At 48.0% G+C, this 15,241-nt stretch overlaps 2 protein-coding genes across 2 annotated transcripts; one reads left to right on the top strand and one right to left on the bottom strand.

Moving 5' to 3' along the window:
• Positions 1–485: 485 nt before the first annotated feature.
• On the top strand, positions 486–9,928 carry GFM1 (G elongation factor, mitochondrial 1; the record flags this gene model as incomplete). Its single annotated transcript, XM_009072291.1, has 12 exons — positions 486–638; positions 1,607–1,739; positions 2,199–2,403; positions 3,114–3,230; positions 3,972–4,122; positions 6,319–6,473; positions 7,108–7,192; positions 7,835–7,972; positions 8,443–8,544; positions 8,644–8,700; positions 8,990–9,127; positions 9,842–9,928. Coding segments are annotated over 12 exons (1,521 nt in total), but the record flags the coding sequence as incomplete, so codon positions are not given.
• A 244-nt stretch (positions 9,929–10,172) lies between these two features.
• Positions 10,173–13,935, bottom strand: LXN (latexin; the record flags this gene model as incomplete). Its single annotated transcript, XM_009072292.1, has 5 exons — positions 10,173–10,280; positions 11,025–11,087; positions 12,342–12,478; positions 13,156–13,330; positions 13,873–13,935. Coding segments are annotated over 5 exons (546 nt in total), but the record flags the coding sequence as incomplete, so codon positions are not given.
• Between the last annotated feature and the right edge of the window lie 1,306 nt (positions 13,936–15,241).

The raw sequence follows: 15,241 nt of genomic DNA on the forward strand, positions 1-15,241 counted from the left end.
TGGTTGATTCTATGATTCTGTGAGGGTTGGGAGGTGGTGGAAGGGCAGCACAGATCGGGCTGAAGGTGCAGCATCAGCTGCAGGGACATGTGCAGCCACTGCTCACATATGGGTGCAGGGGAGTGTGTTATAGGGTTTAGGGGTTACAGCTGTGAGAGGTTAAGGGTTGGACTTGATGATCTTAGAGGTTTCTTCTAACCTTGATGATTCTTTGTAAACAGAGAAGGTACAGTGGGATGGTAACGTGGGGCTGCCCAGGGTGGTTTTGGGTGTGAGGAGAGCACATAGGTGACCCTGGAAAGGTTATTTGGCTTTGCATGACCATGATCACAGAATCAGCAGGTGGAGGAAACCTCTGAGATCATCGAGTCCAACCATTAACCTGTCACTGCTGTAACTCCTAAACCTAAAAGCTGGCCGGAAGCTGTAGGAAAGCAGTTTGGATCTGCTCCTGGCTAACCCAGCAACCTCCTCTTGCCTTCCAGCTCCTCCTGAACTGCTGCAGGCACTGCTCCTCAGGAGTCCTTCCCAATGAGCGGATCAGGAACATCGGGATCTCAGCACACATCGACTCCGGGAAGACGACGCTGACGGAGAGAATACTCTTCTACACGGGCAGGATAGCACAGATGCACGAGGTCAGAACACAGCTGTGTGTCCCAGAATGGTGTTGTGGGACTTGTTTACCTCTATGGAAAAGTGCATTGAGCTCTTCTAGCCAAGCTGAAAGAGGAATCCTAAAATTCTGCTTGTTTCCCTGAGACTGCTTTAAAAAGAAGTGAAAGGCAAAGGGGTGGAATCCTAGAATCATTGAGGGTGGAAAAGACCTCCAGGATCATCAAGTCCAACCTGTGACCCATCACCACCCTGGCAACTAGACCAGAGCACTGAGTGCCACATCCAGTTCCTTGGACACCTGCAGGGATGGTGACTCCACCACCTCCCTGGGCAGCCCATTCCTATGCTTAGTAATCCTTTCTCATGAAGAAATTCCTCCTGATGAATGTAATCCCTCCCTTACTGCAATGTTCTCCCTCTTTCAGAGCACACAACATCCTATTTCAAGCCTTGCCATTACTTTACCTTCTCCATGCTAAATGTACAATGGAAGTTAAATTACTCTTTGGATGTAACCAAAGATGCCTGTGAGAAACAGAACTTAGGGATATAATTCTTAGCTTTAAGTGTTTTTTCTTGTTAAATTCGCAGTGAAACATCACTTCCTGGAGAGGACTGTTAACCTCTTTCAGGAATGATCCTCAGGAGAGCAAAATACATTAAAGCTGCAGATGAAGCAGCAAAATAAATCAAGTTTGTTTGTAGCTCAGGAATTCAAAGCAATTCTGCCAGGTTTGCTTTTCTTCACAAGAGATGATGCTCAGTACCTAAAGCATTACTCCTGCTCATAGAATCATGGAATGGTTTGGATTGGGAGGACCTGAAAGCTCATCTTGTTCCAACCCCCTGCCATGGGCAGGGACACCTTCCGCTAGCCCAGGTTGCTCCAAGCCCCATCCAACCTGGCCTGGAACACTCCCAGGGACGGGGCATGAATTCTTAGTAAACGTCATGGACTAATTCTTTTTCCTTTTCTTTTTCCCCAAAGGTGAAAGGTAAGGATGGCGTTGGAGCTGTGATGGATTCAATGGAGCTGGAGAGGCAGCGTGGCATCACCATCCAGTCTGCAGCAACTTACACCATGTGGAAAGACACCAACATCAACATCATTGACACACCAGGTAAAGGCAGCTCTGAACACCTTGGGATTGCTGGTCCTTCATGGATACAGAGGACATGGTGCATCTTTGTGTTCCTTGTCAGGATAGGGCAAGGAGTGATGGATTGGCACTGACAGAGGGAAGTTTAGGTGGGATATTGGGAAGGAATTGTTCCCTGTGAGAGTGCTGAGGCACTGGCACAGGTTGCCTAGAGAAGCTGTGGCTGCTCCATCCCTGGGAGTGTTCCAGGCCAGGTTGGATGGGGCTTGGAGCAACCTGGGCTAGTGGAAGGTGTCCCTGCCCATGGCAGGGGGTGGAATGGGATGAGCTTTAAGATCCCTCCAACCCAAACCAGTCTGAGATTCTGTGATCAGTCACTGGAACTGATGTGACTGTGCCTGGCTGGAGTCTGACTCTGTTGGCTCTTGCTCCTTTCTGCCTGCATTTATGATGATAGGGTGACTTTTATTTGTTCTCCAGGCCATGTGGACTTCACAATTGAGGTGGAGAGATCCCTGAGAGTCCTGGATGGAGCCATCCTGGTCCTGTGTGCTGTGGGAGGAGTTCAGTGCCAAACCATCACGGTGAACAGGCAGATGAAGCGTTACAGTGTGCCCTTCCTGACCTTCATCAACAAGCTGGACAGAATGGGCTCCAACCCAGCCAGGGCAGTGCAGCAGCTCAGGTATTTACCATTTAAGTGGTCTGTGAAAGAATTCTGGACTTTGACATAGCAGGTTAATGCTTGGAATGCTGGAGAGGGTCCTCTTATGCCGTCTGTAGTGCAGCTTGGAGGAGAACACCTGAGTTGAGGTTCAAAAGTCTCTATTTTCTCCAAAACCCCAAATATTAGTACCAGCCAAGACTTGCAGTGATCAGAGTTGAGGGTTTGATATTTATCCTGTTGATAGAACCATTTTTGGAGCCACTTTGAAATCAGGCTTTTGATTTTCCTGAGATCCTGGCAGCACATGAGCTGCTGAAATTCCAGCAGGGAGGTGACAAGGGGTGGTTGGGATACCTAAAGTCCTACTTGGATACCTGCAGCCTTTCCATGCCTGATTTGATCCATGAGATACACATTCATAGTCATTAAGGGAGAAACAACTCCCATAATCAAGTAATCAGTTTCCCCTGCCTCCTTTTAATCAAGTAATCAATTCCAGATCACTTTCCCTTGCCCTTTTCCCCTGAGAACTGCTCCCTGTGCCTGTTGGGATGCAGAGGGTTGGCAACCACTCCTGGTTTTCATCAGTATTGCTGAATTTTTGTCTCTGTCCAAAGGACTAAACAGAATGATTCTGTGGCAGTGAGATGTTGTTCAAGGACTACCTGGAGCACAAACATAGAAACTACTTTTTCCTTGTGCTAATGTCTCTTCTCTCCTCTTTTCAGATCCAAGTTGAAGCACAATGCAGCATTTGTTCAGATTCCAATTGGGCTGGAGGGGAACTTTAAAGGAATTATAGACCTCATTGAAGAAAAAGCAATATATTTTGATGGGGCACTTGGGTAAGTGGTGAAACTTGATTCTTCTTTGCCTGGAACTGATCATTGCCTGAGGAACTTCTATAGTTTCTCTTCAGAGATAAAATCCTGCTCTCTGGGAATTTTGGGATGTGGCTTGAGTAGGGCTGAGGATCTAGGGCAGCTCTCCCAGCCCCCTGGGTTGGGACAACAGGCAAGGCCTGATGATGGGTGGCTGCAGCAGGAGTTGGGTGCCACCTGCAGTGGTGGGGAGGGCTGGTGGCCACACTTCCCACCCTGGGAAACAGGAGACTTGCTCCATAATGGGATCTGACACTGCATGTGTGGCCTGCTGGGATGAAGATAAGCTGTGGGTGAGGCTGTTGAACAGCTTGTCCTGCATCCTTGCCAACTCCTGCTAGGAGTGGGAAGGAACCTTCTCCTGCTACAAATTGATAAGGTGATTCTTTCCCCAGTATCCATGTCAGCAGTGAACTTTTCTCACTCAGGCTGGTCAGCACAGTGATGGGAAGGCTGATCCAGGTGGTTTATTCCTTGTGGGTGACTGTTGTCCCTGTGTGTGTAGGCAGAGCCTTCGGTTCGAGGAGATCCCAGCCGAGCTCAGAGCTGAGGCTGCAGACAGACGTCGGGAGCTGATCGAGTGTGTTTTCCCCAGTATCCATGTCAGCAGTGAACTTTTCTCACTCAGGCTGGTCAGCACAGTGATGGGAAGGCTGATCCAGGTGGTTTATTCCTTGTGGGTGACTGTTGTCCCTGTGTGTGTAGGCAGAGCCTTCGGTTCGAGGAGATCCCAGCCGAGCTCAGAGCTGAGGCTGCAGACAGACGTCGGGAGCTGATCGAGTGTGTGGCCAACTCAGATGATCAACTTGGGGAGATGTTCTTGGAGGAGAAGATTCCTACAGCTGCTGAGTTAAAGGTAACTTCACTGAGGTTCTTCCTCGAGCATTTGTGTCCCTCTCTCCTCTCCCTTCCCATCCCCATTCCTTAAATGCTTCACAAAGAAGCTTTGTTTGCTGGACTTATGTCGCCTCCTCTTCTGGACTCCTCTCCCTATGGAGAGCCCATTCCCAATTGGCTTTTTGATTTCCATTGGAAACTCCGAGCTTGCCTGTGTCCTTTGGGGACCAGCAGATGGCTCAGGCTCACTCTTTGTCACTGCTGCCTTGCCATGGTGCAGCTTGATGGCTTTGGATTGCTTCCTATCCCACAGCAAGTCACCTGCTGAGACACTGGGAATTGTCTTTGTGCCCAGGAAATTCTTGTTTGCATTTGCACCGGAGACATCCAGCTGGGGTGGAAAGAGCAGGGGGCTGGGAGGGAAGTGGAATGGGAGATGGGTCAAAAGATGGTTTTCAAAAAGGGAGAGAATTGAATTGCTTGAAAGAGGAGAAAAAGGTGACACATGGTTAATTTTATGGAATATATCATAGAATTTTAGGGGTTGGGATGGACCTTAGAGATCATCCAGTCCCAACCTCCTGCCCTGGGCAGAGACATCTCCCACCAGCACACGTTGCTCAAGGCTTTAGCCAACCTGGAATGAACACTGCCAGGGTTGGGGCTCAGAGCCCTTCAGTGAGCTCAGGTGCTCCCAGGGGGAGTGAATTGCACCTTTTGCCAACAAAGGTGGCTGTAGGCTGAGAGTTGTTTGTTCTTGTGATGTCAGTGATTCTTCAGTGATACAATAAAAGGGGTAGGAGGCCTGGGAAGATGAGCTATATGGAAGTCCTGCCACTGCTTGCTCCAGGATGAGCTCCATGGAGGCTGCACAGCACTCACATATATCCCTTGTTTTGGACCAGCTCCATGGACAGCAGGCCCTTCCCTAGGGATCCTGACTGACCAGTGGTACCTCTGGAATTCCCCTGGGATTAGCTGTGGTCTGGACAGGTGCAGAGGCTCAGTTGTCACACAGCCCCTGTGCCCCACGTGGCCCTGAGTGTTGGTGTCACCGTAGGACATGGACCTCGGAGCAGAGTGCTGAGCCCTCTGCACCCACCCCATAGCCCCACGTGGGTGTGTAACCCAAGACAAGTGGCTAAATGGGATTCAGTAGAACAGGGAGAGTCCGTTGGAGCAGGAAAAGCCTCACAGGCAGAGTGTTATTCCAGAGGGAGCTGGAACAGCTTGTCTGGGAGCAGTGGGAGTCTTCATGGGGCTTGAAACTTGCCTGACATGGCACTAGCCACCTCCTGTTGGTTTCCTGGGAGTTGCCCACCCTGCAGTAGGATACAGAGGACAGGCAAACCCCCAGAGCTGATTGAAAGTCCCCTCTTGACATATGTATGTCTTATCAAGGGTGACAGGAGACACTTTGGGTTGGCGTGAGGCCTCAGTGAGCACAGGGAGATGGCAACCTCTGGAATCTCAGACTAGTTTGGGTTGGAAGGACCTTAAAGCTCATCCAGTCCCACCCCTGCCATGGGCAGGGACATCTTCCACTAGCCCAAGTTGCACCAAGCCCCATCCAACCTGGCCTGGAACACTCCCAGGGATGGGGATGGGCTTACCGTGCAGTTCTTTGTCTGACTCAGTTTGTCAGGATGCCCTGGATATACTCCCAAGAGAGTTGGTGAATCTATACGTTCTTCTGTTGTGCTTTGTGCACCAAACCTGCTGATTCACTGAGCAGGGCACTTAGCCAAGTGTCCCTTCCCTGCCCAACTTCCTTTTTCAGATTTGTTTTCCATAGATTATAAAGGTATTGAAGGATCTCATCTTATTCTCCTTAATTGGAGCATGGATTGTTTCCCAACAGAACTAAATAGGAGGAATGAGACACCTCAAACAGAATGGGTGAATCCTGACTTTACCACCAGAGAATCCACAAACATTTTCTGAGTATTTTGGGTTTATCGTTATATTTATCTTGGACGTTTTCATGTTTAAGTTGAATTTAAGATGGGGGAAAACCCCCTCACACTCCTCTGGGATTCTGGAGAGCAGGTTTTATGGGAAGCCTTTGCTCAGGGAGTTGTACAGGACACTGTGGGAGCAGCTCTTTGCTCCAGGGTTGGAGATGACCAGCAAAGAGAGAGAATCTGAGCTGCTGATGGCTGGAGCTGCCTCAGGCTTCTGCAGTGCAGGAGGAGAGTTATACACTATTTTCCAGCTTGCCATCAGAAGAGCAACACTGAAGAAGTCCTTCACCCCAGTCCTGGTGGGAAGTGCTTTGAAGAACAAGGGGGTGCAGCCACTGCTGGATGCTGTCCTGGAATACCTTCCCAATCCTTCTGAGGTGGAGAACTATGCTCTTCTTAACCAGGGGTGAGTATATCTGTGAGCAAGGAGTGTCCAAGGCCAGGTTGGAGTAACCTGGGCTAGTGGAAGGTATTGCTGCCCATGGCAGGGAGTTGGAACTAGAAGGTCTTTGAGGTCCTTCCAACCCAAACGATTCCAGGATTCTATGGAAAAGCATTTCAAAGCAGTGTAATATGTAGCAGGAAATATCACTACCAAGATACACAACCATCCTGGCCTGTAGGGGAGACATATCTGAAACAGTATTTTATTCTTTGGACATGATTCAAAGAGTCATTGAGGTTGGAAAAGACCTCCAAGATCACAAAGTCCAACCTGTGACCCATCACCATCTTGTCAACTAGACCAAAGCACTGAGTGCCATGTTCAGTCGTTCCTTGAACAGCTCCAGGGATGGTGACTCCACCACCTCCAAGGGCAGCACATTCCAGTGTTTAACAACCCTTTCCATGAAGAATTCCTCCTGATAGCCAACCTGAACCTCCCCTGGCACAGACAGAGGCCATTCCCTCTTGTCCTGTTGCTTGTTCCCTGAGGCTAACAATGAAGTGAGACACCCAAATTAGAGCCAGTAAATGCTTAGAGGAGATTTCTGTGTTTGCTCCATAACCTCACCCCCCTCTCCATCTCTGTTTTTAAGGGATTCTGAGGACCAAAGCAAGTTCCTGTTGCACTCTGCCCGTGATGATTCCCATCCTTTCATCGGCCTTGCCTTCAAGCTGGAGGTAAGTCCCACTGTGTTCCCTCCTGAGGAGTTCCAGAGTGACTCCAAACACATAGTGCTACCAAAACTTAAGCAGAGCAAACATTAAACTCAGTTTATATTTAATCCCAACTTCAACTGAACTTTTTAATGGTTTCCACCATAAACCTCACAAATGGGCCAAACATGGAGTTGTCAAATGGGGTTTGTGCCTCAAATATTCTGTGATTTTCTGAGTTAAAACTTAAATATTTTGGGGGGGTTATGGGTTTATTTCAAATGCTTGGAGGGACAAATCCTGGGGTTGAAAACAGTGGAATATGAGAGAGTAAGAGAGGGAAAAGTGCAGAGTTCTAAGCAAAGATGTTTGGTGCCTAGAGAGCAACACTTCAGGTTTCATAGGGAAAGTGGTTGGCCAAATTCCCCACCAATCGAGAAGTATTTGGGAAGGTTTGGGGGTGATAAAACTAGTTGAGAAGATTGGCAGGAGACGCCAAATTCCATCTCAGAGCCAAGGGAAAGCTGAGGCTGTTAGACATGTTTCATTTACATGTCCCAGTGTGTAAATCCAAACCAGAAACACTTGGTGAGTGCAAACGATGTTTTGAATAGATCTTCACTCCCAGAATGATCCTGCCTGATCTCTAATGGATTTTGCTTCCAGGCGGGCAGGTTTGGGCAGCTAACCTACGTGAGAGTTTATCAGGGGATGCTGAAGAAGTCAGATTATATCTATAACACCAGGACTGGGAAGAGAGTGCGAGTGCAAAGGCTCGTGAGGATGCACTCGGACAACATGGAGGTGAGTGGATCCACCTGGTTTGCCCCTGAGCCACTGCCTGAGGTTATACCTGGGTAAGGACTGCCTGGAGCACAAGATGTTGTTTGCTTCACATCCTTGAACTAGGACACATCGGCATCCAAGCTGAGCTCTCCCTTTTGTCCTTTGAATGAAGAGAGAGATTTACAGAGCATTTTATCAAAGCTGGAATTTTTATAGGAGCTTAATGTCAAGCTTTAAAACACATATTTATGTATCTTCCATAAACCAGGTGGAGTTTGTAAGATATAGGATCAATCCCAGACTGGTTTGGGTTGAAAGGACCTTAAAATTCATCTAGTTCCCCCCCCTGCCATGGGCAGGGACACCTCCCACTAGCCCAGGTTTCTCCAAGCCCCACCAGCCTGGCCTGGAACACTCCCAGGGATGGAACAGCCACAACATCTCTTACCTTTCAGTGTTATCTAAACAATAAACTTTCCTTCCCTAAGGATGTAAATGAAGTTTATGCCGGAGACATATGTGCACTGTTTGGGATTGACTGTGCCAGTGGGGACACATTCACTGATAAAACCAGCACTGACATCTCCATGGTGAGTTCACCTGCTCCTGTGTGCCTCAGGCATGGGGATTTACCAGGATCTGGTTGGAAAAGTTGGTAATCATCATCTCTTCTTTTGTGGCCACTGCAGGAATCCATCCATGTCCCTGATCCTGTCATTTCCGTAGCCATGAAGCCTTCCAACAAGGTAGGAACCTTTGGATCAACCTTTGCTGAGTTACCTTCTCTTTGCTGCTTTTATGGTTTTATGCAGGTTAAATGTGGAACCAGAGGCAAAACCAAGCATTGTTTAAAGTGTTTTGTCACTCAGATAACTCAACATGTGGCTGGGTTGGATGGTGTCCCTCAGCCATAGGGAAGCCAGAACCTCAAAGAGCACAAGTGCTCAGCTGGTGAGAGGGAAATGTGAGGCCTTGATGTTGTGTGACTTGTGAGTGTTGAGTTCACCTTGTCTTGTGTCTGTGATTGTGTTCCAGAATGACTTAGACAAGTTCTCCAAAGGCCTAAGTCGCTTCACCAGGGAAGATCCCACGTTCAGGACACACTTTGATGAAGAGAGCAAGGAGACCATTGTCTCTGGGATGGGGGAGCTGCACCTGGAGATCTATGCCCAGGTAACATGGGAAGAACATTCCATTGGCTCTGCTTCTGGCTGCTTTTCCAGCCAGGAATTCTCCTTCCTTTCCTTCCTCCTCTCTCTTCCCTCCAACTGCTTAGAGAAGAGCTTAACTTCTCAGTCCATTTGTGAAGGTTCTTTCTTTCTCCAGTGGTTCCATTGTGAACTATTTAAAGGAAACTTCTGCCTGGAATATTTTGACTTTTTTTAGTTCAAATCCATTAAAAATGTATTAAAAAACTAGACTTTGCTTTAGCAGCCTTTGCTTAGAATTAATAGTAGCAGCACTACTACTACTACTAATCATAGTAATTTCTACAGAAAACCACAATTTCTGTGGTTTAAAATGTATCATTTCCTAATAAGAGCTGATGCAGGAGAAGGGAATAGTTACTTGCAGTGATTTATTAGTTTCTTTGCAGTTGATACCCATGTTTTAACCTAACACAACAGATGTATCTGAATTCTGGACAGAATGAAGAAAAGGCTTTTGTCTGGCAAAACTTACTTTAATAGAATAGTTAATTTATGCTGTGCCTAAAGCTGTAGGTCTTAGTCAAAGACACTGAGTAATTGGCTTTATGTAAACACCAAGAGCCCAAAACTCAACCCAACCACAACCAAAAACTGCTTAACCAAAGCTAATTAATTAATTCCCACTGCATTGCTCCAATGGAACAACTCTTAACTCTTTGTGGTTTTCTTCCTGCAGCGAATGGAGAGGGAATATGGATGTCCCTGCATCATGGGGAAGCCCAAAGTGGCCTTCAGGGAGAACATCTCTGCCCCTGTGCCGTGAGTATCCTCCTGGGAATGACTTCAGTGATTGACTTAGATGCAGAATTTGATCGTGGAGCAGAAAAATTGCCTTTGAGTCATCAGATCAAAGCACAACCCAAGTTCAGTTGCATTTCTTTGTCCCCTGATTGCATCCTCAACCCCAGCACCTTCTCTGCCTTCCCTCCAAATCCTTCTGGAGGATTCTGCTGCAAATCCTTCTGGAGGATTCTTCTAGTAGCACTGGAGCTGCTTCCCTGGTGGGATCAGGTGGTTCCTTCTCCTGAGGTGTGTCTGGGCTGGTGACTGTCCTGGGTCACTGTCACCCCGTGCTGGGGGTGCCACAGCACTGTCATCTGCCAGGGAATGATCTCCTGTGGGTCACACAGAGCCTGTTAGTCTCTAATTACTCTCTAATTAGTCAGGGATTCTTCTTCAGAGCAGACTTAGGAACTAACCCCACTGTAGATGCTCCAACTGAGGTGAGAGTGCAGAGGGGTTGGAAGCAGCAGAGCCCGAACTGGGAGTGAGCTCCCTGGATGGATTATTCCAGGTTTCAGTATCAAGAACTTCTCTTTCAAATTATTCTGTGTTCTTCTTAGGAAAAGAGCAGAAAATTAGGATGGAGAACAGCACACAGTGTAAATACTCCTCTGGGAATGCTTTCTGCTGGGAATTACTGGTACCACCACTGCTGTATTCTAGCATGGAAGCATCCACTGCCCCACCTGGAATGCAGCTGAGCACTCCAGGATGCTGCCAGCTGCCTCTTCCCTTTATCCCTGCCTGGTTTGGCACTGGTATCTCCCCAGAGGAGAAAGCTGGGAAGGATCAGTGTTTTGAGCCTCAGCCATTCCCAGGAAGGGCCAGAAATAGTGGCAAATTGCTGCTGTTGTCTCCTGGAATGCTGGGAGAGGCAGAGACAGAAAGAGGGATGAGGGGGAGAGAGAGAAGAGACAGACAGGGATCATGGCCCTCACCTCACCCTGTTTGCTCCCCAACCTGCAGACATCAGATCTGTGTTCACCCCATCAGTGTGCCTGAGCTGGAGTGTGTAACACAGCTGCCAGTGTTAAAACAACCAAAAAAACAGGATTTTTAGAAATAAAAGGCTTTACCTGGGACACCATTTCATGCAGCAGAACCAGGTAGTCAAATTCAAGATACTCATCAGTTCTTTTCTGGAAAGATAAGGTGAAAAGAGGTGAATTTGGGGCTTGGCCTCAGTTTAAAGGAAGTGAGTCAGTTTTCTTTGGTTATCACAAGATTCTCTGATATATTTCAGCTGAAACTGGCAGGTTGTGATAACAATAAAGCAGATGGAGCTTAGTCACTGTAACAAAGCAAAAAGATCCTGGTTTGTATTTGTGGACTCCATAACAGCCTTGGACAGGCTGAATGTGAAGCTTATAACTGCTAATTCCTTCCTTAAAGAAATATGATATCTCTCAACTTTAGGAACTCATTTGGGAAGGGAACACCTCATTTCTCAAGGTGTCAAGCCAAATAATCCTCAATAATATTGGCAATAGGATAAGATTTGGAACACTGCAGAGGCATAACAGTGGGTGACAGGTTATCAGTGATTCTCTGAGTGACAAAATAACACATTGGCCTTTGGAATATACTCTTTCCATGTGTATTTTTCAGGGAAAAGGAACGAAATTACACAAGAGAGGTGGGAGCGGGGTTAGTTTAATAGGCTCCTGGCTGCCTTGTCTTTAAATTGATCTAGTTTCCTCAGGAGGGGGTTAAAACCTTTGGAATGTTGCTGGCACACAACCCTGCAGCAGCTGTGAACTGCTCTAAGGTGCCATCAGAGGGAGCAACACGGTAACAAATCCTGCTCCCAGCAGCAATTTGTCTTCCCTTCATACTCTGAATTTAGGGAATTCACTGGCTCTCCTGAGTGGCAAAACATTTGGGCTCTGAGGGTCTGAAGTCTTCTCATCTGATGGGTTTTCTTCACACTTTATCCTGGCTCAGATACAAAATTGCCTGGAATTAAAGCTGAGCATCCCTTTAGGAGTTATTTTTAACTCCCAGTACATTTTCTCCAGATGGAACAGAGAAAACTGGGAGAATCTATAGAATTTTGCTCTGATAATAACTTCCCTGGAAGCAAAGTGCTTTATCAGCTGAGCCTGTTCCAGGTGAGGAGTCAAGGAGGCCTGTTGGTAGTGACAGCTAATCAGTTAATTAATTTGAGTAGGTACAATGATATCTGCCAGTTGTTTGGTTTTTTTATTTCATGGAATCCCAGACTGGTTTGGGTTGGGAAGACCTTAAAGCTCATCCAGTCCCACCCCCTACCATGGGCAGGGACACCTTCCACTAGCCCAGGTTGCTCCAAGCCCCATCCCAAGAATGAGATGAAATTTAAGGTCCCTCCGAACCCAAACCAGTGTGGAATTCTGTGACTGATGGTAACTTACCACTTGCTTCACATGTTTAATTTGGGCCAGTTGGAACTTGGTGTTTTCAGTGGAGTTCTGCCATATCACATAGCCTGAGGCAACCCAGGCAAGCAGGTGGATGGGCTCCAGGTCAGGGGGCACATTGCCGTGGCTGTCTGGCAAATAAAACCAATACTGTGAGTTAAACAAGAGTCTTTAACAGAACTTTATCACCTCATAGAGAGTTTGGTGCTAAAGTCACTTCCTCCATGTGTCACAGATCTTCCATAGCATCTTGGAAGAGTTGCTATATCACCACTGTGTTTTCCTCCCACTTCATTGAAGCCTGGAATGGTTTGGGTTGGAAGAGACCTTAAAGATCATCTCATTCCACCCCCTGCCATGGGCAGGGACACCTTCCACCAGCCCAAGTTGCTCCAAGCCCCATCCAACCTGGCCTGGAACACTTCCAGGGTGTTCTCCACTTCTTTCCCTTAACTTATATTCTGTAAGGTTTTCATGGCAGGAGTTGCTCTAAAGGAAGAGCAGAACCTTGTACAGTTGAGGTGTTGGATGTTCTATGCCAAGGAGAGGCACAGAGTGAGCAGGAAGAGGTGACAGTGGCAGGTGGTTTCCCAGAACAGCCCCATACAATCCTGGATTTCAGGAATGAGGAATAAATGTAGTAGTTGTGATTGACAGAACCCCTGAAAGGAGACAGTGAAGCAGCACATGCTCAGAGCAGGTCCTGCCTGCTGTGGATCCTGGACCACCATCAGCTGAGCTCAGGTTTGCTCCTAGCCATGAAGGATGGTCCCAAAACTCCCTTCTCACCCCAACCCCTTGGTTGTACCTGGTATATTCTCTGCCACAAGCTCTTCCTCCAGGCTCTTCATTCGATTGTAGAACACCTTATCCACTTCCTCTGTGCTCTTCAGTTCTCCTTCAAGTGTGAACTGCACATCTGGAGCAATGTTTTTGGTGCCCAGGTGATACAGAACCTCAGCAGTGCAGTTGACAGTAGTGTCCTGTTGCACAGTTAATTATGTGCATTAAGATTTGATTAAACAGATGTATAATGTGATTAATTTGCACTTCTAAAATGCATTTTTGATGGAGTTGCCATTTTTTTCCCCACAGAGATTTGTGATCATTTAAGACAAGGTTAAATCCATGTTTTTTCTGTGAATGTCTAAGGGTGCTATTCTCTCTGCAGTCATGGCAAGGGCAGTGGTTGAGGTGCAGTGTCCCTTGTGCTATTCAGTTGGAGTAGTGGCTTCAAATAATGTCAGTGTGAGACTGAGTGACACTGAAATGTCCTTGTCATCCCTCCAGGATTGCCTTGTGTAGGTAACACATGGTCAAGGCTTTTATGGTGGGTTCCCTGTTGGTATAATTGAGCCTTTTTTGACCTCATTTGCAGGATAGAAAAATCAGGAACATGGTAAAAAGTGTTGGGAACTGGTGTGTGCCCTGCCCTGAGCCAGGAGCAGCATACAGGGAGTTTAGTACACATCAGTGGTGCCAACTTCTGCCCACAGAGTGTGTTGTCACACCAGTCTCAACTCACTTTGTCCAGGATGTCTTCCAGCTCCATTTCCAGGTAGTACTTGTGCCCAACACCTTCAATGTCCTAAACAAGGGAAAACATTTAAGAACATTTATTTTGTCACATGTTGAATGACTTTGCCTTGTGGAAGGATAATGAAATCTCAGACTGGTTTGGGTTGGAAGAGACCTGAAAGCTCATAGAGTTTCACCTTCTGGCATGGGCAGGGACACCTTCCACTAGCCCAGGTTGATCAGAGCCTCATCCAACCTGGCCTGGAACATTTCCAGGGATGGAGCAGCTACAGTTCATTAGGAATTGAATCATGTCATCTTTTTTTTTTTAGTTATAATAACTGAAGGAAACAGGTTGGGTTTGCTGTGACCCTGTTGGGGCAGGTGGGTTTGCTGTACCCTGTGGTGACAGGTTGGGTTTGCTGTGACCCTGTTGGGGCAGGTGGGTTTGCTGTACCCTGTGGTGACAGGTTGGGTTTGCTGTGACCCTGTTGGGGCAGGTTTGCCTGCAAACTCAGACTAGGTGAGCAGCAAGGTCTGTCATGAACTGAGCACTGTGGAGTGAGTCTCCTTGGGAGGTTCCCCAGGGCCTGATGCCACGGTGCTGTGCCATGGGCACGGCGCTGGGTGCGGCTCCTGTCGCGGTGCTGTCATGACAGGTGAGAGCACAGGGTGTGTTTCACAGTCCTGACCTGCCTGGCTGCTCACACAGGGCTCCTTCCTGTGTCCCCCCAAGACTGATGTGGGTGGGCAGAGCTGGTGTTCACCCCTGTGGTGACACAGAATCACAGAGTTGTTAGGGTTGGAAGGGATCTCTTGGAGGTCATCCAGGCCAACTCCCTGCCAAGGCAGGGGCACCTGGAGCAGGTGACACAGGAAAATGTCCAGGTGGGATTGGAATGACTCCAGAGAGGGAGACTCCACACCCTCCCTCGGCACCTGCCCCAGTGCTCTGCCACCCTCTATGGGAAGTTCTTCCTCATGTTGAGGTGGAACTTGTGGTTTAGTTTATGGCCATTGCTCTTTGTTCTGTTGCTGGGCACCACCCTCTGACACCCCTTGGGGATACCTGTATGGATTGATGAGATTTCCTCTCAGTCTTCTCTAGACTGAACAGGCTCAGCTCTCACCACTGCCCAGGTACAGGGCAGAGGCTGAGCCTCTGCTGGAGTGTACCGGTGCTCTGACTCTGGCCTGACTGGGAATGGTCAGCCGGGCTCAAACCTACCCCTGCTTGTGTCCCTGCCCTGCCATCTGCCCCCTGCCCTACCTCTGCCCTGCCATCTGCCCCTGTTCCCTTCCCCTGCCCTACCCCTGTCCTTGCTCCTGTCCCTGCCCCATCCCTGCTCCTACCCCTGCCCTCTCATGCCCCTTTC

This window comes from Acanthisitta chloris, unplaced genomic scaffold (assembly GCF_000695815.1).
Source record: "Acanthisitta chloris isolate BGI_N310 unplaced genomic scaffold, ASM69581v1 scaffold21713, whole genome shotgun sequence".
Taxonomy (NCBI): Eukaryota; Metazoa; Chordata; class Aves; order Passeriformes; family Acanthisittidae; genus Acanthisitta; species Acanthisitta chloris.